Genomic DNA, 23,551 nt, shown 5'->3' with positions numbered 1-23,551 from the left:
TCTCTGATTAGTAGTGCTACACCCCCTCCTCTTTTCCCCCCTCCCTATTCTTTTTAAATGCTCTAAACCCTGGAACATCCAGCAACCATTCCTGCCCTTGAGAAACCCATGTCTCTGTTATGGCCACAACATCATAGCACCAGGTACTGATCCATGCTCTAAGTTCATCACTTTTATTCCTGATACTCCTTGCGTTAAAGCAAATACACTTTAGCTGATCCCTTGGTTCCTTCCCAGGAAAGTCCTTCCCACTAGCTGGTCTACCTCTTGCTATTGCCTCAACTGCATCAACTCTCACCTCCGGTATACAGAGCTGAAAATGTGTTGCTGGAAAAGCGCAGCAGGTCAGGCAGCATCCAAGGAACAGGAGAATCGACGTTTCGGGCATAAGCCCTTCTTCAGGAAAGGGCTTATGCCAGAAACGTCGATTCTCCTGTTCCTTGGATGCTGCCTGACCTGCTGCGCTTTTCCAGCAACACATTTTCAGCTCTGATCTCCAGCATCTGCAGCCCTCACTTTCTCCTCCGGTATACAGCTCAGGTTCCCACCCTCCCGCCATACTAGTTTAAACCCTCTCGAACTACTCAAGCAAACCTTCCACCCAGGACATTGGTCCCCTTCCAGTTCAGATGCAACCGGTTTTTCTTGTACAGGTCCTACCTTCCCCAGAAGGCATCCCAATTATCTACATATCTGATGCCCTCCCTCCCACACCAGCTGAGCAGCCACGTGTTAAGCTGCGCTCGCTCCCTGTTCCTCGCCTCGCTATCTCGTGGCACCGGTAGTAAACTAGAGAACACTACTCTGTTCGTCTTGCTTTGCAGCTTCCATCCTAACTCCCTGAAATCACTTTTTATATCCTCAATCCTTTTTCTGGCTATATCATTAGTGCCAATATGTAACATGATTTCTGGCTGTTCGTCCTCCCCTTTTAGAACCTTATACACCCGATTGACGACGTCCCGGACCCTGGCACCAGGGAGGCAACATAACTTCCGGAAATCCCGATCCTGACCACAAAATCTCCTGTCGATTCCCCTAACTATTGAGTCTCCTACCACGAGTACTTTTCTATTCTGCCCCCTTCCCTACTTTGCCACAGTGTCAGGCTCAGTGCCAGAGAACTGACTACTATGGCTTTTCTCTGGTAGGTCATCCCCCCCAGCAGTATCCAAAACGGTATACTTATTGCTGAGGGGAATGTCCACAGGGGATCTCTGTTGTTTGGTCAACACATGAATCCAGATCCATTCAGTTCAAGGGTAATTAGGGATGGGCAATAATGCTTGCCTTTGTCAGAGATACCCATACCCAATGAAAGGGTAAGCATGTAATAACATGTTGAAATATTATGCAAGTAATAGTTTCATTAGAATTTTAATGATGGCATTTGATTTGTTGTGTTGAACATGAGGAACTGGAGGTTGTTTTATGTGTTGGTCCAGCACAATTCTCTACGTGAAGATAATTTTCAAATCTGGTGCATGTTTACCAGAGTGAACTATTTACAATTTTCTTTGAGTTATTAACATGGTATATAGATTACAAGATTGTTAACATAGATTTTTTTCATATGAATTGTTTCTGAATCATTCAACAAAATGAATACAAGTAACAGATTAACCTAATTGTTTCTTTATGTACTCAGTTATGGTTTACATCTGTTGAGGGTGATGAAAAGGTTAAATAATGGAGGTTAACAATTTTGGCATAATTATTAATGAGAATGTGATGACTAACAAAGAACAGCCTCTTCTTTTTCCAATTATCTTATCACAGTGCTACTTTCCCTTTTGTCTGTGGTTTATCCCACCAAAACAAATGATGTCCACATTAATAATTGTTATATAATCATTGACTGAAATGCCCCATCTGGTACAAATCTCTAAAATTCTTAATCTGTTACTTATTATCTGTTGGCTACTGTCAGTAGCTGTTTAGTTATTCATATCATTTGATGGTCAATGAGGAACTTAGAAAATATTTCCAAGTAAATGTATTTTTCAGGAAATCATTACTATTTATGTGTTCATGCGTTTAACATAAGCTATCCTGTGTATTCTGACCCAGAATCTTGTATTCAAATACAAATAGGTCTACATAGGGAGCAATTAAATCAAATTTGTCCCAATTACTGATCAAGCCATAAACCATCATAGGATCTTAGAAGTAAGAAGAGGCCATTCAATCCCTCAAGGTCTGTTCCCCACTCGGTGAGGTAGCTGATCTGTATCCTAACTCTTCACATCTACCTTGGTTCATATCCATGAATACACTTGCCAGCAGATGTTTGCTGTGAAAAGTACCAAGACAAGAAAATGTAGGGCCATGGAGATTCTGATTGTTTCTGTTTAATACTAAATAATTAATTAATAGAAATGTCAAATATACACGGTACTTGTGGAAGAATGTTAATGCAATGGAAGCAGGTCAAAGAAGGTTTACAATAACTGGAATGAGCAGATTGCCTTATGAGAACAAGCTGGACAGGCTAAGCTTGTATTCTCTGGAGTTTAGAAGAGTCAGAGGTGACATGATTGAAATATATAGAATCCTGAGTGGATTTGACTGGGTGGCTATTGAAAGCATGCATCCTTTTTGTGGGACAATCTAGAACTAAATGTCATAGCTTAAATATAAGGCAGCAACCATTTAATACAAAGAAGAGGAAACACTTTTTTCTTTTAGATGTTTGTGAGTGAGGAATTTCCTTCCTCAAAAGGCAAAGGATACAGAATTTAAAAATATTTTTAAGACATAGATTGGCAGATTCTTGATTACCAAGGAGATGAAACATTATTGGAGATAGGCACAAGTATAGAGTTGAGGTTAAAATCAGATCAGCTATGATCTTATTGAATGGCAGAGCAGTTTCAAAACTGACCCATTCTTCTTCCTTGCTCACATATACTATAAGTAATTGATAAGGGCTAATAAGCCTAACAGGGACTTCAAGAGAATTCCAAAGAGTTTTGAGAATGTGGAACTCACTTCCATGATGGGTGGCTGAGTCCAAAATAAGAGGAATCAAATTTAACTTAGTATCAGGTCATTCAGAAATGATGTTAGAAAACATTTCTTCACTCAAAAGAAACTGTAGTAATCTGGAATCTCTTTCCCCCAGATAAGCTGTTGAAACTGGAAGTCAATTGATACTTTCAAAACTTAGTTTTTTTTTGTTGGGTAAGGGGATTAAGCAATGTTAAACAAGCTGGTTAGGTAGAGTTAAAGTACAGATCAACGATAATCTAATTTATGGGAAGAAAGGCTTGAGGAGCTGAATTGCTCTATACTTTTCCACATTTGATGTCACGTTACTTCCCAACTGGAACTTAGTTCATGTTGCAGCATTTGTTGGAGTTCTTCATTGTGGAAGAATAGCTTATCTTTGAATATTTAAAACTGATCCAAATAGTTGACGTCAGTTGAAGCCCTGGTGAGTAATGAAACCATCCTGTCTGAAGGAAGTCTCAGGAGAAATATTAGTTTCTACTTGGAGAGACATGATAACTTTTATTATGTAAAAATAAGATTAATTCTTGGAAAACAGGCAATATTTATCTCTTTCATGATGTCAGGAAATTAGCTTTTAAATAATCTACATATCTACAATTTTTATCTATCTTATAGCTGAGCACTTTCAAAGGGCCCTCTGTTGCTCTGCTCAATGGGAATACTTGCACTTTGTTCAACTGCCGCCTAGCTGAGCTTCAGCAGAGATTTTCTCATCATGGTTTGTCTTCCTCCTCCCACACCATTTCCTATGGAGTTCCTTGGGGATGCATTCTTGTTTCCTTGTTTTGTATTCCATGCAGATATATGGACATATTTAACAAGACTCCATGCATTGACCATTCCTTATTTCCTCTTGAGAAGATAAGGGCATATGGTGTTGGGTGACATATTAGCATGGATAGAAGATCGGTTCACGGATGAAAGCAGAGTGTAGGGAGAACTGAGGCATTTCCAACTTATTAGGGTGCTGCAAGGATCGGTGCTGGGACTTCAGCTAGTTACAATTTATGCTGATTAGACAAAGAGACTGCGAGTTTTGTATCTTAAGTTATCAAAGTTTGCTGATTATAGAAAGTTAGGTGGGAATGCAAGCTTTGAGGAGGACATGGCTGCAATAAGTATTTTGATAGATTAAGTGAGTGGACAATTAGATGAAATTATTCACTGTGGATGTAAGAATAGAAAAACAGAAAATTAGCATGCAGCTACAGCAAACAATTGGGCTCCCAAAAGTTTACAATACTTAGATTAGATACCCTAAATTATGGAAACAGGCCCTTCAGCCCAACAAATCCACACCAACCCTCTGAAGAGCAACCCACCCAGACCCATTCCCCTACATTTACCCTGACTAATGCACCTAACACTATTGGCAATTTAGCATGGCCAATTCATCTGACCAACACATTTTTGGATTGTGGGAAGAAACTCCACACAGACAGTCACCCAAGGCGGCAGTCAAACCCGGGTCCCTAGTGCTGTGAGGCAGCAGTGCTAACCACTGAGCCACCATGCCACTCTAACTTAAGATGCCATTTGGATGGTACTGTGTCTGATGGTTACCATTTGTATTTTCAGTTAGCCAGGAAGTATTTAAATTATTGAGAGTGCATCTGGTTATATTTGTATAGTTGACCAGATCATGGTCATGGATAAGACAAAGGCAGAATATTACCACAATGTTCAAGTGTGGATGATAGCACCACCACAATAATGATTGGTCAGTAATGAAGTATGAAGTATTATTGGTCAGAGTATTGAGTACAGGAGTTGGCAGGTCATGTTGCGGCTGTACAGGACATTGGTTAGGCCACTGTTGGAATATTGCATGCAGTTCTGGTCTCCTTCCTTTCAGAAAGATGTAGTGAAACTTGAAAGGGTTCAGAAAAGATTTAGAAGGATGTTGCCAGGGCTGGAGGATTTGAGCTATAGGGAGAGGCTGAACAGGCTGTGGCTGTTTTCCCTGGAGTGTCGGAGGCTGAGGGGTGACCTTACAGAGGCTTACAAAATTATGAGGGGCATGGATAGGGTAAATAGACAAGTTTTTTCCCTGGGGACGGGGAGTCCAGAACTAGAGGGCATAGGTTTAGGGTGAGAGGGGAAAGATATAAAAGAGACCTAAGGGGCAACTTTTTCACGCAGAGGGTGGTACATGTATGGAATGAGCTGCCAGAGGATGTGGTGGAGGCTGGTACAATTGCAACATTTAAGAGGCATTTGGATGGGTATATGAATAGGAAGGGTTTGGAGGGATATGGGCCGGGTGCTGGCAGGTGGGACTAGATTGGGTTGGGATATGTGGTCGGCATGGACAGGTTGGACCGAAGGGTCTGTTTCCATGCTGTACATCTCTATGACTCTAATTACCAGGTCAAGTTCAGCCAAATAAACTGCTTTGGGTATGTTTATTCCATCTACGGTGTCTGTCCCAAATGAGGTTAATAAACAAATGCCTATCCTAAAGAATAAAATTAGATGTTTATTTTCCTATCGGACTATGTTCCCAACATGGGGAGCAAAGTATCTTTGCACAGAGCTTTGTTGGAGAAGGACATGCTGTCTGCGTGGCAAGACAGTATCCTTCGTGTCTTTGATTCCGTCAAGCAGGGTCTGTTTGCAAAATATTGTCTATTGAAATATTATGACCCCAGGAAAGATGCCATTTCTGAAATGGATGCATCAAAAAAAACGTATCAGTGTAGGTCTTCTGAAAGACAAACTTGTAGCTTTTGCTCGGAAAACCCTGTCATCTGTGCAAGCCAGCTATCTCAATATTGAGCACAAGTCATTTGCTCTGATATTCAGCACCTTGAATTTTCACACATACTTGTTGCCCAACAAGTATAACAGTTGAAACAACGTGTCCACCACTGGGTATGACATGCCACATGCTGTAACAAGGAGAGGGAGCCTCTACATTCAAACGGATGCTCTACTGTTTGGATCAAAGTGCCAACAGACCTTTAAACAGTCCATGGCGGAGATTATCTTCTTGTGACAAATTCCTTCTCTAAATTTTCCATTATTCTGATGACTTATCAACATAGCAGTTTTACTCAGAATAAGTTTCTTGGATGCTGTGCTATTGGCAATGATATCTGGATGAGCGGTTTATTTCTCCTGTTGGTCTGTGGAAAATAAAATTACAACTCAACTTTATTGTGGCATCATGTAGATGTCGCAGTATCATTATCTGAGGTTTTTTTTAAGTAGACTGGTTTTCAACATCTGTGTTTTGTTGATTCTTTGGAGTGGAATCTTGCAGCGATCTGAACAGCATGAACTAAAGAAAAAAATGTGTCAGAACAACACAAGAAATCCAGTGAAGCCTATTTCAGCTTTGGGAGCAGATCACTGCCTCTTTTAACTACTTTCTTGACATCAAGGCATGAATTTCAAGGGACAGTGTAAAGTTGTCAATGAAGAGGGATTATTGCTTGTCAATGACCTTGTTAACTGTGCATATCACCTCATTAATATGCTGCTTTCTATCCTACCACCTGCTATGAGCAAACTAGAGGCTGAGAATTCTCATTATGGAGGTCAGATTTTTATCTGGTTATATCAGCTCACTGCTGGGTGCAAAGTGCTTCTACATTGCTCACCACCAAACAGCATTTTAAGGCAGGATACCAGTCACACACACCTCTTATCCTTGGATGTCGGCACCTGATATTTGCCCATGCCATAGTATCCTCACGGTACCTCTTTCACCCATTTGCAGGAAGCTTAGGAAGTATGAACCTGCACCACAGACTGCATTAGCATCTCGTTTGAATGTCTGCTGCAAGACCAATTGATGCTCAAGAACAGCATTCTGTGTTAAAACCTTCACCTATTGGTTATCGGTACAGCTGTGTTGATGTACTATTTATTGCAGACGCGTAGAAATTATGCTTGTGATTGTTGTCAGTAGGGACCTGTCAGAGGATGCAGGGAGTGGGTGGGGATGGGGATAATCTTGCTGTACAATAAAGCAAAATGTTGATCTAACATCTGCAGCATGTGCAGCAGAAACACTGTGTTTATTGACCAAGATTTGGAGATGCCGGTGTTGGACTGGGGTGTACAAAGTTAAAAATCACACAACACCAGGTTATAGTCCAACAGGTTTAATTGGAAGCACACTAGCTTTCGGAGCGACGCTCCTTCATCAGGTGATAAAGAATCAGAGGAAATCAGGAAAAAAAGGGGACATGAGATAGCTTTGGCAAGTAGGGTTAAGGAGAATCCAAAGGGTTTTTACAAATACATTAAGGACAAAAGGGTAACTAGGGAGACAATAGGGTCCCTCAAAGATCAGCAAGGCAGCCTTTATGTGGAGCCGCAGGAGCTGGGGCAGACACTAAACGAGTATTTTGTAACAGTGTTTATTATGGAGAAGGCCATGGAAGACATAGAATGTAGAGAAATAGATGGTAACATCTAGAAAAATGGCCATATTACAGAGGAGGAAGTGCTGGATGTCTTGAAATGCAAAAAGGTGGATAAATCCCCAGGATCTGATCAGATGTACCCTAGAACTCTATGGGAAGATTGGGAAGTGATTGCTGGGCCTCTTGCTGAGATATTTGTATCATCGATAGTCACAGGTGAGGTGCCGGAAGACTGGAGGTTGGCTAAAGTGGTACCACTATTTAAGAAAGGTGGTAAGGACACGCCAGGGAACTATAGACTGGTGAGTCTGATGCAGTGGTGGGAAGTTGTTGGAGGGAATCCTGAGGGACAGGATTTGCACGTATTTGGGAAGGCAAGGACTGATTAGGGATAGTCAACATGGCTTTGTGCGTGGGAAATTATGTCTCACAAACTTGTTTGAGTTTTTTGAAGAAGGAACAAAGAGGATTGATCAGAGCAGAGCAGTGGATGTGTTCTATATGGACTTCAGTAAGGCATTTGACAAGGTTCCCAAGGTTAGCAAGGTTAGATCTCGTGGAATACAGGGAGATCTAGCCATTTGGATACAGAACTGGCTTGAAGGCAGAAGACAGAGGGTGGTGGTGAAGGGTTGTTTTTCAGACTGGAGGCCTGTGACCACAAAGATCAGTGATGGGTCCTCTACCTTTTGTCATTTATATAAATGATTTGGATGTGAGTATAAGAGGTATAGTTAGTAAGTTTGCAGATGACACCATAATTGGAGGTGTAGTGGACAGTGAAGAAGGTTACCTCAGATTGCAACGTGATCTTGATCAGATAGGCCAATGGGCTAAGAAGTGGCAGATGGAGTTTAATTTAGATTAATGCGAGGTGTTGCATTTTGGGAAAGCAAATCTTAGCAGGACTTATACACTTAATGGTAAGTTCCTAGGGAGTGTTGCTGAACAAAGAGACCTTGAAGTGCAGGTTCATAGTTCCTTGAAAGTAGTGTTGCAGGTAGATAGGATAGTGAAGAAGGTGTTTGGTATGCTTTCCTTTACTGGTCAGAGTACTGAGTACAGGAGTTGGGAGGTCATGTTGCGGCTGTACAGGACATTGGTTAGGCCACTTTTGGAATATTGCATGCAATTCTGGTCTTCCTATAAGAAAAATGTGACACTTGAAAGGGTTCAGAAAAGATTTACAAGGATGTTGCCAGTGTTGGAGGATTGAGCTACAGGGAAAGGTTGAACAGGCTGGGGCTGTTTTCCCTGGAGCATTGGAGGCTGAGAGGTGACCTTACAGAGGTTTACAAAATTATGAAGGTCTTGGATAGGGTAAATAGACAAGGTCTTTTCCCTGGGGTGGTGGAGTCCAGAACTAGAGGGCATAGGTTTAGGGTGAGAGAGGAAAGATATAAAAGAGACTTAAGGGGTGACTTTTTCTTGCAGAGGGTGGTGCGTGTATGGAATGAGCTGCCAGAGGCAGTGGTGGAGGCTGGTACAATTGCAATATTTAAAAGGCATCTGGATGGGTATATGAATAGGAAGGGTTTGGAGGGACATGGGGCAGTACTGGCAAGTGGGACTATATTGGGTTGGGTATCTGGTCGGCATGGACAGGTTGGACCGAAGGGTCTATTTCCGTGCTGTCCTGTTTCCGTGCTATACATCTCTATGATTCTGTGAATAAACCATGGCCATGGAGGAAGACTCCCATGCACTTCTTAAATAGATCTTTTAGAGCCACCTAAGAAGATAAATAGGGAATCAGTTTCGCATTGTATCTGAAGGACAGCATCGCCAACACTGAACTGACCCCACCCCATACCATACTGGGCGGCTAGATATTTGTCTTTAAATCTCTGCAGTAGGACCTGTTCCATTGAGCCACAGTTTAAAAAGTCCATATTTACATTGATATTTATGTAATTTGTGCAATTAAGTAAATCTAAATACAGTACTATGCAACCAACGTCAAGTTAATTTAAATGTTGTTTCTGTACAACCGATTTAGTGTTTAAATTTATTTTTCAAATACAACCAAAAATATCTTCAATAAAATTTACATTGAGTGAATTAATTATTGGTTTGTTCGAATGTCTTGTCAGTTATAAATAGAAAATTGCGTTGTTAGTTAAATATGGAAACCTTAAACAGCAAAGTACATGCTCAGATGTTGTCTCTATTGAGCTATTTAATTATCTCTCAGAAATTTACAGTTTGAGGGATTTGGGAATTTAAGTGCAGTAACAGCAGTACAACAATTATGATATTAATTAGAAGAGCTTGGATCCTGCTTTTAAAACTAGTTGGTAGCATCTGATTAGATGTGTCTGCACAGTAATTAAGATGAAAAATGGAACCTTTCTCCGCCCAACTCTGTCCATGTTGGAAGGTCATAAAAGGACAAAATTGTTGGGAGCTCTGAGTTATAACAACTTTTTGAGTTTGTAGAGCATTCCATGAAACACTGTTTAGGTTGAATGGAAGTAAGAATAAATAAGGGTTTAAACCTTTGTTACTGTTCATTCGTGGGCTGGATGTGGCATTGGTTTGGCCAACATTTATTGCCCATCCCTATCTGCCTTTGAGAAAGTGCAGGTGAACTGCTGCAGGCTTTGGGGAACCAGATGGGGTTACTCATTGGAAGATTCCTAGCCTTTAACCTGCTCTTGTAACCACTGTATTTATATGGCTAGGCCAGTTGAGGTTCAGATCAATGCTAACCTCCAAGTATGGGCAGTGGGGGTGAAATGATGATGAAATCATTGAATGTCGAATGGTGACGGTTAGATACTTTTTTGTCGAAAATGGTCAGTGGCTGGCACTTGTGTGGATGTGAATATTACTTGCCACTTATTACTCCAAGCCTGGATATTGTTCAGGTCTTGATGCATATGCTTCAGTATCTGAGGAGTCACAAGCGGTGCTGAACATTGTGCAATCATCAGCGAACAATCCCATTTCTGACCTTATGATAGGTGGAAGGTTATTCCTGAAGCAACTGAAAATGCTTGAGCCTAGGACGTTACCCTGAGAAAATCTTGTAGTGATGATCTGGGGCTGAGATGATTGACCTCCAACCATCCATTGACTCCAATTTTGCTGGGACTATGTGATGCTATTTTTGGTCAAAATTGCCAAGATCATAGGCAGTCAGTCTCACCTCTTCAGTTCGGCTATGGTCGACTTTTGAATCTAGGTAGAAAAATGAGGCTATAGATTCTGGGTGAATACAATTCTGCTGCTGATGGTCTGCAATGCCCCATAGATGTCCACTTTTGAGTTTCTAGATCTGTTTGATATCCACCCCATTTAGCATGATGGTAGTGCCACACTTGGAAGAGGGTGTGTGTAGTGTGAAGGTGGGATTTTGTCTAAGGGGTGGGCACTCCTACCAATATAAGGAACAAATGCATTTGCCACAGATCAATGAGGGGAAGGTTGAATAGGTTTTTCCCTCTTGTTCACCACCTCTTGCAAATCCAGGCCAGCAGTTATGTTAAATCTGTATTGACATTCTGTGTGGTGTTTAATTAAAGTGACCCGAGTCTATGTCTGGATCATCTTCAATTTGTTTGGTGCAGTTTCCTCCCTTCATTTCAGAATGTCTGCTCTTATACCATTATCATTGACAAGAACAAACTCTCCATCCTCTCTTTCCAATTTATGTTGACTGTTATTGCCAAACCAGACTTTTATTTTTGGGAGGCTCTCAAGGTCGCCTAACTTATACCTTCACAGCTCATCTGTGTAATATTTGACCAGTTGGCAGATACCTTGCTGAACAATCAATTCAGCAGGTTCTTTCAAATAAATTTGGTTCTGTTATCAGGTAATTAATCCTAGGTTTGAATCAATTATTTAGTTTCCTTATGACTACCGTTGAAAATTCAACAATCCTTTGGATAATATGGGAGAAGGAGCTATTTAAATGGAACAGTTCTTGAAATAGTTTTTATTTGCATCATTCCATCTATTCCTGTTATTCACTACAAGAAAGAATAACATGAAACCGAAAAGTGATAATTTGTTTTAGATAAAATATGTTTGTTCTTGCTGTGGAGTGTGTATTTCAGTGAAACTACACAAGACTGATTTTGGGATTTGATCCATTATGAGGTATGGTTTAGTTGGCTTGACAACTTGAATTAACCAAAATAAGTACTAACGATCATTAGTGGCAACTGATCCAATCCTTTAATATACAACTTAAGAAGTTTATATAACATACGCTCCAGTAACCATTTGGGAGGTATGACTGGACCATTAGTGTGTCCTCAAGGGTTGGATTATGAAGAGTGTTGGCATAAACTGAGCTTATTTCAGCTCTTTGAATGAAGCTTTTAGGATTTTGCAAGGAATTGATAGAATTATTAGAAATGATTTCGTTTTGTTTTGAAGCCAAGGATGAGGGAATGTACATGTTAAATCGGAACCATTTCAGGAGAAAAGTCAGGAAACATTCCTTTACACAAAGGGTAGTGGAAGTAGGAGATCTCTCCCATAAAAACAATTGATGTTGACTTGGAATAACTTTAAATCTAAGATTGATGGAGTTCAGCTAATTAAGGATTTTAAGAGGTATAGAACCAAGGCAGATAGATGGAGTTAAGGTACAGCTCAGTCAGGATCTCATTGAATACAGAATAGGCTCAAGGGGCTGTGTAACCTTCTCCTGCTCGTAAGCTAGAATGTCATTACTTTGGTAGCTCTTAGGTATTTTTAGCAAGACTAAATGCTGTCCAAAATTGTCTGCTTCATTTTATGTCGGATGCAGCAGGAAAATGCTACTTTCTTTACATTTAGTGTTTTCAGTTCATTAGTAAGTTTATTCAAGTCCGTTTTCCTGACTAGTGCTCAGGGAGGCTGGTATTAAACAGCAGAATGTCAGGAAATCTGACCTAGCTGCCTGTTTAGTTGTAATTCTCAGTTTTCTGTTGGTAAAAAGAAACACATGAATGCACATTTAATCACAGAATCCCTACAGTGCAGATAGTGGCCATTTGGCCCATCGAGTCCACACTGACCCTCCCAAGGGCATCCCATCCAGACCCACAACCCCATCCTTTCCCCACAGTCCTGCATTTCCCATTGTTAATCCAACTAATCTGCACATCCCTGGACACAGTGGGCAATTTAGCACTGCCAATCCACCTAACCTGCACATCTTTGGATGGTGAGAGGAAACTGGAGCAATTGGACAAAACCCACACAGACATGGGAAGAATGTGCAAATTCCACACATGCAGTCACCCGAGGCTGGAATCGAACCCAGGTCTTGGCACTGTGATGCAGCAGTTCTAACCATTGAGCCACCTTGAATGCAAAATGGCTTAAAACCGTTTAAGGTGCCTTACCGATCTTAACCATAATTGGTGCACATTGCAGTAAAGTGATTTCAATGGTAGTGGAATGCTCTCCCCTCACACCAGCTGTTGAAGAATTTCAGAACTGAGGTTAATATATTTTTGTTGGGCAAGGACATTAAGGATTTTGGAACCAAGATGGGTCAAAAGTATTGAGATACAGATCAGTCATGATCTAACTCAATGTCAGAACAGGCTTGAGAAACTGAATGACCTCCACTTGTTCTCTTTACTTCACAGTGAAAGGGCTGTGTTATCACAGGGGACAGTGTGGTGGAGAATAAAGAAATGCATTTACTGGATCTGCTCAGATTTTCTCTGGCAGTGCAGTCTGCAATCCTGCTCCATCTGAGTGAGAGCTCCTCCTCACTGTCCCTGCTGTTTTCTTACCTAAGACTCCTATAGTGACAATCAGGGTCAATTCATTTATCATTCACATGGCACAACATTCTTTTTCACTGAAGGTACCATGGCTACTGTCCTTTGTGGGAAATTGGTTACTACATTTCCTACGCTACAACAATAGTTACACTTTGGTAATTACTTCATTGACTGTAATGTGCATTGCGATGATCTAAGGATGTGAAAGGTGCAATAGAAATGCAAGCTTGAATGCCACAATGCTTAATGCAGTTGCAACTTGGGTAGAATGGTTGATAAGATTTGAGCGATTGGAGGTTTTTATCCAGAGTGACAATTAAATTTTCCTAAATATGATGGAAACTCACAGACTTGAAACATTATTTCACCCCACGCAGATGTCTCCTTGATCTGCTGAGTATATTTCCAGGATTTCCAGGATTTTCTATTTTAAAATTCCAAAATGTTTGTGTCTGGTGAGTTTCAATAAAGGGAAGTTCTTGTCTAACTATCTGCCATAGCTCTGATAACTCTCCCATAACTGTCACATTCGGGAGGAGTAGTTTGTAATCTAGTATTTAAAGCCATGTTGCACAGGAGGATGCACAACCTAAAATTTAGCAAATGGTGCATGTAAACCTGCATTTGTACAGTGCCTCACACATGGTGAGGCATTCCAAGCTATTTCACAAAAGTGTGTCAGACAACATTGGAAACTGAGCTGCATGTAGACATTTTAGGATCGGTGGTTTGCCAAAGAGATGATAGGTTTTATGGAGTAAATTAAAGGAAGCGAGGGAGGCCAAGAGCTAGAGAATTTAGGGAGGTAATTCCAGAGTTTAAGATTTCAGCAGCCAAAGACCAGTCATGAAGTGATGGGAAGTGGGGATGTGCAAGGGACCAGAATTGTGAAGCAGTGTAGAGATCTCAGGGAATTGTACAACTAGAGCAGGCCTCAGAGATAGCTATCCATGAAATTGAATACGAGTGAGATGATGCTGTGGTGTGCTTTTAGCTATATTGGATATATTTTCCTCCTCCCATAGAGGTGGTGAGAGAAAGCATGAGCAGTCTAAGTAAGTTGGGCCTATAGAGATTCTTCTCGCCACCTCACCAAAACACCGCTGTGAGAGAACGTCCATCAGGGACTTTCTCAGCTGGCCAATAATTCAAGCTGCCAAGTAAAAACTGAAAATACTGCAGAAACTCAGCATGTCTGGCAGAATCTGTGGAGAGAGAAACAGAAAAACAAAGGGCCTCAACCTGCCACCTCTTGACGATGCACCTTCCTGACAAGTGAGAAAGTTACCCTGACTGGGAAACAAGGGTGACTTGCCAGTTTGGTTATGGGGAAGGGGGCACCATTTGCTCCAATCTGCACCCTGATGCCCCTCTCCTCAAGACCCCTGTGTGGCAAGAAGCAAAAGGAAAATACCTACCTCTCTGCCATTGGATCCCCTGACGAATAGGTCTTAGTTGACTATCATTAGGGCACAGAAACAGTTCAAGACTCATTGGGCTGTAGCTTGTGGTGGGCTGGAGTGCCACTATTGAGGCCTGAGGAAGGTTGAGAAACTCATTGGTTAGTCCTTAACAAGCTGATATACACCCAATATAATGGGACCAGCCTATTATGCAATACCTAACAAGCCTGTACCCAACAATTATTCTCAGAAAGGGAAAATATTGGCAATTGCACAATTATCATCACCTGTAAGATAAGGCAGTAAACACAACTTGATGTAGACTATATCTATAGCCAATAAAGTGTGGCACTGGAAAGTGTGGACATGATGAAGGGTTATGCCCAAAATATTGACTCTCTTGCTCCTCAGATGCTGCCTGATCTGCTGTGCTTTTTCCAGTGCCACACTTTATCAACATTGACTTCTCCAGCATCTACAGCCCTCACTACCTCCTTAGACTATATCTATAAAAAGAAGTATATTTATAAAGCAATGCTGTTTTAGTGTATAAGTCATGAAGATCTTCTTTAATTCTACTTACAAGTTGACTATCCATTGATCAAATGGAACTCCAATTTTATAAAGCAACTAACAAAAGGATAATTATATCCAGGAAGCAACCCTGTCAGAGTTCTGGAAAACATCACATTTTCAAAGAGATAAAAAGAGTGGCTTTTACAGGTTTTTTTTCAAATTAAAATCAATAACAAAATCTGTTTTTTTTATTCCAAATGTTGGTTTTGTAATTCCAAAAACTTGTATATTTAAGGTTGACTAAGGACACTGAAGAAAAATTGTGAAATGAAAATGGTAACATACAAAAATATGCTTTTTGGAGGCAGGGGTTCCTGTCATTAATTTTGTAAAGGAAGATGTTGCTTCAAAGGAGGAAGAAGGTTGGTTGAAATCTGCCAACCACGTACTCTGGATGACTTTCTGAGATTGGCAGAGACCTCATTTATATTGATAAATTGCCACTAGGGTCACATCAATGATGCTGCCATGCTGAGGCTACTTTGGCAGAGGTTGCTATCATTTTCTTGCCAAGGAGTGAGCTTTTGGCAGGAGACCAGGCTGTGCCACTGGCTTTCTTCAGATGCATAAACCATTTGTACCTTCAGCTGGCTTCCTGGAGATGGAGGCAAGAACCCAGCACAACGAATTTCTGCCTCCCACTCTCAATTCTCCCTTTTTGCATGACTGACCTTTGACAGAAGACGGGTGTTGCATCTGTGGTTAGATGGAAACACTTGAGGCAAAGTTTGGATCTAATGCGCTGGATCTTGCTGGAACTGTAACAGTCTGCTGAATCTTATGGTTTGTCGTCATGCAGTTCAGCAAGTTCTTTTGTCTTTTCTTACTAATCTTGTAGCATTAATTCCTGATCCTATTCCAGTGGCACCACTCATGTCAGATTTCCACTCCATCTTACCATACATCGTTCCAGGAACAACTTGCCACTCAGAGGATTTCTGCCGGAATACTTGCATCCCTTGTGCCTAACGCATCTTTCAAAGTGCTTGTGCACTCCCACCAGCACTGTCAGTCTGGAGTTGGCCTGCCTGATTTCTGGCATTTGTCCCAGACATGACAGACAGGAGGAAATCAGTGCCCTGCTTTGTGGACAGGGTCCCTGAGGTCTTGCTGGATGGGATGGTGCAAACATGCGACTTTGTCTTCCCAGTGATGGATACCATGACCCAGACCATGCTAACCTGGTCGGAGGGTACCACTGGGTTAAAACATTCTCAGCTATCCGCAGAAATGCCTGGTATTGTAGGTGGAAGGTCAATGACCTTCTCTACTTTGCCAGCTGCCATCCTCTCTCTGAAACCATCCACAATCTGTTTCTGTAGCCATCTCCCACCAAGGCTCACACTCTACCATTTCACACTAATGCCTGCAACATCTTCCCTCACTCGCTGTCAACACAGTCAGCCTCTGACAACAGTAAGCTTACATGCCTCCTGTGCTGCCTACCCACTCACTTGGGACACCTCCCTACTTGCACCAACAGTGATACTGTGTCACCCATTTTCATCCCTTAATACCTGCTCCCTCTCTCACCTTAGGAGAGAAACAGCCCGCAATAGGGCAGAAAGAGTCAAGACGTTTGATGGGGGGCCCTGACATCCCACCACTCCCCCCTTTACATGAAGAGAATTTTGTCTCTTCCTGGCCTGAGCAGACCTTGGAATAGTTAACCCAGGTAGCTCTTGACTTACTGTGCCAGAACCCCCTGAGTAGAGGCTGTCCTCCCTTTACTTGACTGAGGCCTGCTGACAACTGTAACAAGCTTCCTTCCTCTTTGTCTGTGCTAAATGGCAAGGTAAAACAGAAGTACGAGGAGCCTGGTATCTCTGGCTGAGGGGAAAAGCACAAAAAGGCAAGGCAAGGCAATGCAAGGATGAACATCCAGGTAATTCAGAGTTACTGAGCCTAAAGAGAGCAAGCAAAGAGCCCTGGATGGAGCCTAGTCCATCCATGAACTGGGTGATGTGTGTCCCTGAATGCTTAGTGTCCTGTCTGCAGCATGACAATGACAGTTGTTGATGCAGCTCAAAGTGCAGCACTGAAGTGCAGAAGTGATTTGTATATCATTGGATATGTGCTCTGAGAGTTCTCGGAGGCTCGCACAGCTCAGATGACAATGTTTGTGGACGTGGGATGCATGTGGCCAGTGTTATTGAGTGTGTCCTGAGATGTAGGTGGCTGAACTGGTTCAGAGCGAGTGGTGAGCTGAATTCACCAGGTACATGCTTTAGTTTCCATGTTGGGTTTCCTCAACTTCTAGTTTGTTCAGAGCATCTGGTAAGATAAAAAGCTGACTATTAATGAGATGAGTTGGGCTGTCAACATGGCATTTAACAAGCAATAGTCCCCTTTAATTATTGACTCACTGCTGCCTAGAGAGAAACTCACTTCACCAAAGCACAAATGACAAAGCGAGATGCTCTCGATGTCCAGATATGTCTCTCTGCATTTGTTGTCCAATTCTGCATATGTCTTGCCATAGCTCACATTACACAAACCCTATAAGATACTGCCCAATAGTTTCGTTAGTAGGTGAAGAGCTCCACCACATGTTATGACTCCTTGGAAATTGATGGTTGATTTATTCCGTTCCCTGATTACTTTTCATGAATGGTATCTCATCCTAGGCTTCCCTATTATTTTTAAGAACTTGCTGGCTTTGCACGTTAACCCATTAAGCTGATTGCAAAAAGTTTGGATTGGACCTTAATAACCTATATACCTACTTAATGAGGAGATAATAGTTAATGGAAAGCCAATCAATCTCACTTGTCCAGAAACAGAACAATTTAATCTGTTGCGTCTTATTGTTTAAAGAATTGAAGTGACGGTGTTTTAAAGATCCCAAAATTTATGTATTTTTCTTTTCTGTCTACTCCTCTCTTCATCCATTTTTTCCTTTTTGTTGTTGTTTCTGTTTTTGTATTGGATTTGATTCAAATCCATTTGATTTCCTTCCAATTTGTTCCTCTGTTATCTCCTCAACCCCCGAATTTGTGATTAAAGAGAGAAACTCTCTCTCGAAAATTCACCGTGGTTCCTGATTCCTTTTGCCTTTGCCCTGTTTTCATCGATGTACCGAACCAACGAGTTACAGTGTAAAATTAACTCAAGCTGAACGGTACCTTCAGCGGGAGGCCCAATTCCAGGAAGATGGGAGCCAATCTATCCAGCTCCTCATCTAAGTTGTGACCTATTGTACACTACTGTCAGTTATAGCATCAACGTATCTTAGATGGCTAGGTGATATTTAACACTGGCTATTCTGTATGTACTGTCTTGTAGCTTCAGCTGTTTAAATTGTTTAGCTTCTTGAGATGCTTGTGTTATGCAATAAGTAAATGAAACATTTTCTTCATAAACAGGTCCTGACTTCTGAGAGGATGATTTCTTGTTCCCGTTTCCATTTGTTCTTCATGATCACCCTTTTGTATGGTTTCTGGTACAACGTGGAATCACTAAACCTCGAGGACCCTAATGTATGCAGTCACTGGGAGAGGTAAGGCAACATCACATCTGCCTGAACTGGTTACAATTGACCAAGTCTTTGATTTTCTGATCATGTTTATTTCATTTAGAAGCTCAAGAAATGTGTCAGTTTATATATCGTTGTTTTCTGCATGAATGGGAACTTAGATTTCTATGCATGTTTAAAACGTTAAATGGGTTTTAACATCCTATTTTAAAATGCATTGGAAACTCATGCTTCAAGCTCCCTCTGTGGCAGAAGCTATTGAATGTAGTACCAAGTACACCTGTCAATGGATACATGCTGTCACATAACATTAGCAAAATGAGCTGTCAATTGCGTTTAATGTTCTGAGTTTATCACAGTGTAATAGGAAGATTAATTTACCTGGCGCTAACAGTATCAAAATATGAAATTATGTAAATAAGATTGATATAAAGTGTGGATCTATTTCTTTCTATGGCAGTCTATTGTTCTGAACTCCCCTACATGAGGCATGTTGCCGAAACTCTCTGGTTTGGTCTTGCCAGTGAAACTTACATTCTATTCATGATATTTTTATAAAAGTTAATCATGGACATAAACTGAAGTCATGCTGTTGGCATCCCTCCATATCACAAACCAGCTGTCCAGCTAGCTGAACCCCTTAGGCATAACCCTGCACCCCTCTCAATCCCAAAAGCATTGCTAAGGATGAGTGTATTACTGACAAAGCCATCACTAATTGTCTTTGAGATAATTTTATGGTGAGCTGTATTTTTTAGCTCACTATAATTTGCCTGAGTAGCTATGCTCAGTATGAAGAGTGTTCCAGGTTTTTAATGAAGGAATGGCAATATATTTCCAAGTCAGGATTCAGTGTGAATTGAAGGGGAACATGTGGTTGTTCCCATGTATCTGCTGCCCATGTTCTTCTAGGGATGAAAGTGTATCTACCTGCTCGGTCGTCAATTTATCAAGAGTGAAATTGAATACCATTGTTCTGAACAGTAAACAGAAACAGTGGCACGGTGGCACAGTGGTTAGCACTGCTGCCTCACAGCGCCAGAGACCCGGGTTCAATTCCCGACTCAGGTGACTCTCTGTGTGGAGTTTGCACGTTCTCCCCGTGTCTGCGTGGGTTTTCTCCGGGTGCTCCGGTTTCCTCCCACAGTCCAAAGATGTGCAGGTCAGGTGAATTGGCCATGCTAAATTGCCCGTAGTGTTAGGTAAGGGTTAAATGTAGGGGTATGGGTGGGTTGCGCTTCGGCGGGTCGGTGTGGACTTGTTGGGCCGAAGGGCCTGTTTCCACACTGTAAGTAATCTAATCTAATCTTATCTATAGAAAGGAGGAAATCCCAGATGGTAGCATTTATTCCTCAACAATATTGTTTTCTCTATCATTCATGGGGTATGGGCACCAGTGGCGAGGCCAGCATTTATTGCCAATCCTTAATTGCCAGCAATTGAAAGCAACCTTTAGGCTAGTTTTTTTTTAAAGTTCCATATTTTAAAGATTTAAATTCAAATTCCACTATGGTAGGATTTGAGCCCAAGTTCCTAGAATGTTAACCAGGACCTCTGGATTGCTAGTTCAGCAATATTACCACTACACCATCACCTCCCCTTGTTTTAGGTTTGTGTTAAAGTATTTATTGGAAAAGATATTTTAAAGTTTAACAAGCACTTTTGGAGACTTTGGACTTCAAAAAATTGTGTCAATAAATTCAAATTCACTATTATATGACAAGTATCTCACTGTTTTCCTTCCAAGCTATTCAGTAACTGTACAGGAATCTTACGCTCATCCATATGATCAGATATACTATACCAGCTGTGCTGATATCCTGAACTGGTTCAAATGCACAAGGCACAGGTAAGATGTTCTCAGAACCTCAAGGTAATCTCTTTGTGGAAAATAAACTAAGTACCCTGTCTTGATATTCTCACATTTGATTCATTACTAAAGTAAAAGAAAGTAAAGATCAATTTAGATATTGGATTGAGCTTTTCGTAGTGGGTCTGGTCTCTGAAAACATTTGCATCCCAACATGGGTGGGACATGCATGGCCCAATTTCTGAAAGAAATGCAATTATTTAGTAGCAGCTGTATTCTTCAGTGGGTGGGCTCTCTAAGCTGGATGGCGACTTAAATGTGATCAAAACATTGTCTTGGCACAAAGGGTACTGGGAATCCAAAACTCCAAAGGCTAACTGAACATACTTTCATGTCAGTTAAAGCTCATTTGATTGTTTTAGCAGCTCGTGGCCTATTATAATATAAACCGATGTTCTGGGATTTGTCTTCCAGAGTAAGTTATCGTGCAGCCTATCGGCGTGGTGAGAAAACAATGTATCGCCGTCGTTCTCAGTGTTGTCCAGGATTTTACGAAAGCTTAGAGATCTGTGTTCGTAAGTACAGCTTTTATCTGGAAACAACTTGGGGCGTATTTTTGAGGCAAGGCAGTGGGTGTCGTAGAAGCACGAAAATATCATTTCCTGCACCTTATCGTTTATGCGCTACCTTTTTTATTTGAAACTCCATAGGAAGCCAACACAATACCATGCAATCTACTGTGGATTTATTATGATGGCTTCATATTCACATGCAAGCCGCCAGCAAATCTATAAATACTTCTTTCACTACAGCCAAACTATGTGCATGCTTGCAGATTACTCGGTACTGCAAAACATGTATCTACATTTGATCTTACTGTGACATTAATAATTATTTAGTCATAGAGTCATAGACTCTCAGAGATGTACGGCACGGAACCAGACCCTTCAGTCCAACTTGTCCATGCCGACCAGATATCCTAAACTAATCTAGTCCCATTTGCCAGCACTTGGCCCATATCCCTCTTAGAGGAGAAAGTGAGGTCTGCAGATACTGGAGATCAGAGCTGGAAATGTGTAGCTGGAAAGGCGCAGCAGGTCAGGCAGCATCCAGGGAACAGGAGAATCGACGTTTCGGGCATAAGCCCTTCTTCAGGAATGAGGAAAGTTTGTCCAGCAGGCTAAGATAAAAGGTAGGGAGGAGGGACTTGGAGGAGGGGCGTCGGAAATGTGATAGGTGGATCACATTTCTGACGCCCCTCCCCCAAGTCCCTCCTCCCTACCTTTTATCTTAGCCTGCTGGACAAACTTTCCTCATTCCTGAAGAAGGGCTTATGCCCGAAACGTAGTCTCCACCACTTTCTATGGCAGCACATTCCATACACGCACCACCCTTTATAAGGTCACCCCCTCAGCCTCCAATGCTCCAGGGAAAACAGCCCCAGCCTGTTCAACCTCTCCCTATAACTCAGATCCTCCAACCCTGGCAACATCCTTGTAAATCATTTCTGAACCCTTTCACGTTTCACAACATCCTTTCAATAGGAAGGAGACCACAATTGCATGCAATATTCCAAAAGTGGCCTAACCAAGGTCTTCAACAGCCGCAACATGACCTCCCAACTCCTGTACTCAATTCTCTGACCAATAAAGGAAAGCATACCAAACACCTTCTTCACTATCCTATCTATCTGCAACACTACTTTCAAGGTGCTATGAACCTGCGCTCCAAGGTTTCTTTGTTCAGCAACACTCCTTAGGACCTGACCATTAAGTGTAAACATCCTGCTGAGATTTGCTTTCCCAAAATGCAGCACCTCACATTTATCTGAATTATCCATCTGCCACTTCTCAACCCATGGCCCATCTGATCAAGATCCTGTTGTAATCTGAGGTAACCTTCTTCGCTGTCCACTACACCTCCAATTTTGGTGTCATCTGCAAACTTACTAACTGTACCTCTTATGCTCACATCCAAATCATTTATATAAATGATCAGGTCCTGGTGATTTATCTACTTTTATGCGTTTCAAGACATCCAGCACCTCCTCCTCTATAATATGGACATTTTTCAAGGTGTCACCACCTATTTCTCCATACTGTATATCTTCTATGTCCTTCTCCACAGTAAACACTGATGCAAAATACTCATTTAGTATCGCCACCAAATCCTGCGGCTCCACACATAGGCTACCTTGCTAGTCTTTGAGGGCCCCTCTTCCCTCTTTTTCTCCTTCATGTATTTATAAAATCTGAACTGTACAGGACATTGGTTAAGCCACTTTTGGAATATTGCGTGCAATTCTGGGACAGGATAAATAGGCAAGGTCTTTTCCCTGGGGTGGGGGCGTCCAGAACTAGAGGGCATAGGTTTAGGGTGAAAGGGGAAAGAAATAAAATAGATCTAAGGGGCAACTTGTTCACACAGAGGGTGGTATGTGTATGAAATGATCTGCCAGAGGAAGTGGTGGAGGCTCATATGATTGCAACATTTAAAAGGCATCTGGATGGGTATATGCATAGGAAGGGTTTGGAGGGATATGGGCTGGGTGCTGGGAGATGGGACTAGACTGGGTTAGGATATCTGGGCAGCGTGGACAAGTTGGACCAAAGGGTCTGTTTCCATGCTGTACATTTCTATGCCTTTAGGTGTACCCTAGAATTCTGTGGGAAGCTAAGGAAGTAATTGCTGGTTCCCGTGCTGAGATATTTGTATCATTGATAGTCACAGGTGAGGTGCCAGAGGACTGGAGGTTGGCTAACGTGGTGCCACTATTTAAGAAAGGTGGTAAGAAAAAGCCAGGGACCTATAGACTAGTGAGCTTGACATCAGTGGTTGGCAAGTTATTGGAGGGACTCCTGAGGGACAGGATTTGCATGTACAGAGGAACCTCGATTATCCAAATATCAATTATCCGAAGGAGATCTCGAGGTCCCGTTAGAAACATTACATCAAAGCGGTGTTTCCAACAGTGATCGTGCCTTTTGTTTACAATGATTAAAAACGAACTCGGCCTTCTGCTGTGCTGCCGAGAACAGTCCTGGACATCGATGGGAGCCCAGGCACCATCTCCAAATGACTGACCACCTGCCCTCTCTCTCTCTCCCTCTCTCTCTCTCTCTCTCTCTCTCTCTCTCTCTCCCTCTCTCCCCCATCACTTC

The 23,551-nt window shown here is 41.8% G+C and overlaps 1 protein-coding gene across 1 annotated transcript in view; it reads left to right on the top strand.

Moving 5' to 3' along the window:
• Nucleotides 1-23,551, top strand: part of megf10 (multiple EGF-like-domains 10) — a 214,648-nt gene that overhangs the window by 52,970 nt on the left and 138,127 nt on the right. Inside the window, 3 exon segments of the mRNA XM_043717093.1 lie at nt 18,471-18,604; nt 20,328-20,429; nt 20,865-20,965. Coding sequence (XP_043573028.1) covers nt 18,471-18,604; nt 20,328-20,429; nt 20,865-20,965 — 337 coding nt within the window.

This window comes from Chiloscyllium plagiosum, chromosome 2 (genome assembly GCF_004010195.1).
Source record: "Chiloscyllium plagiosum isolate BGI_BamShark_2017 chromosome 2, ASM401019v2, whole genome shotgun sequence".
NCBI classification, from domain to species: Eukaryota; Metazoa; Chordata; class Chondrichthyes; order Orectolobiformes; family Hemiscylliidae; genus Chiloscyllium; species Chiloscyllium plagiosum.
This window is presented reverse-complemented; position numbering and strand designations above follow the sequence as displayed.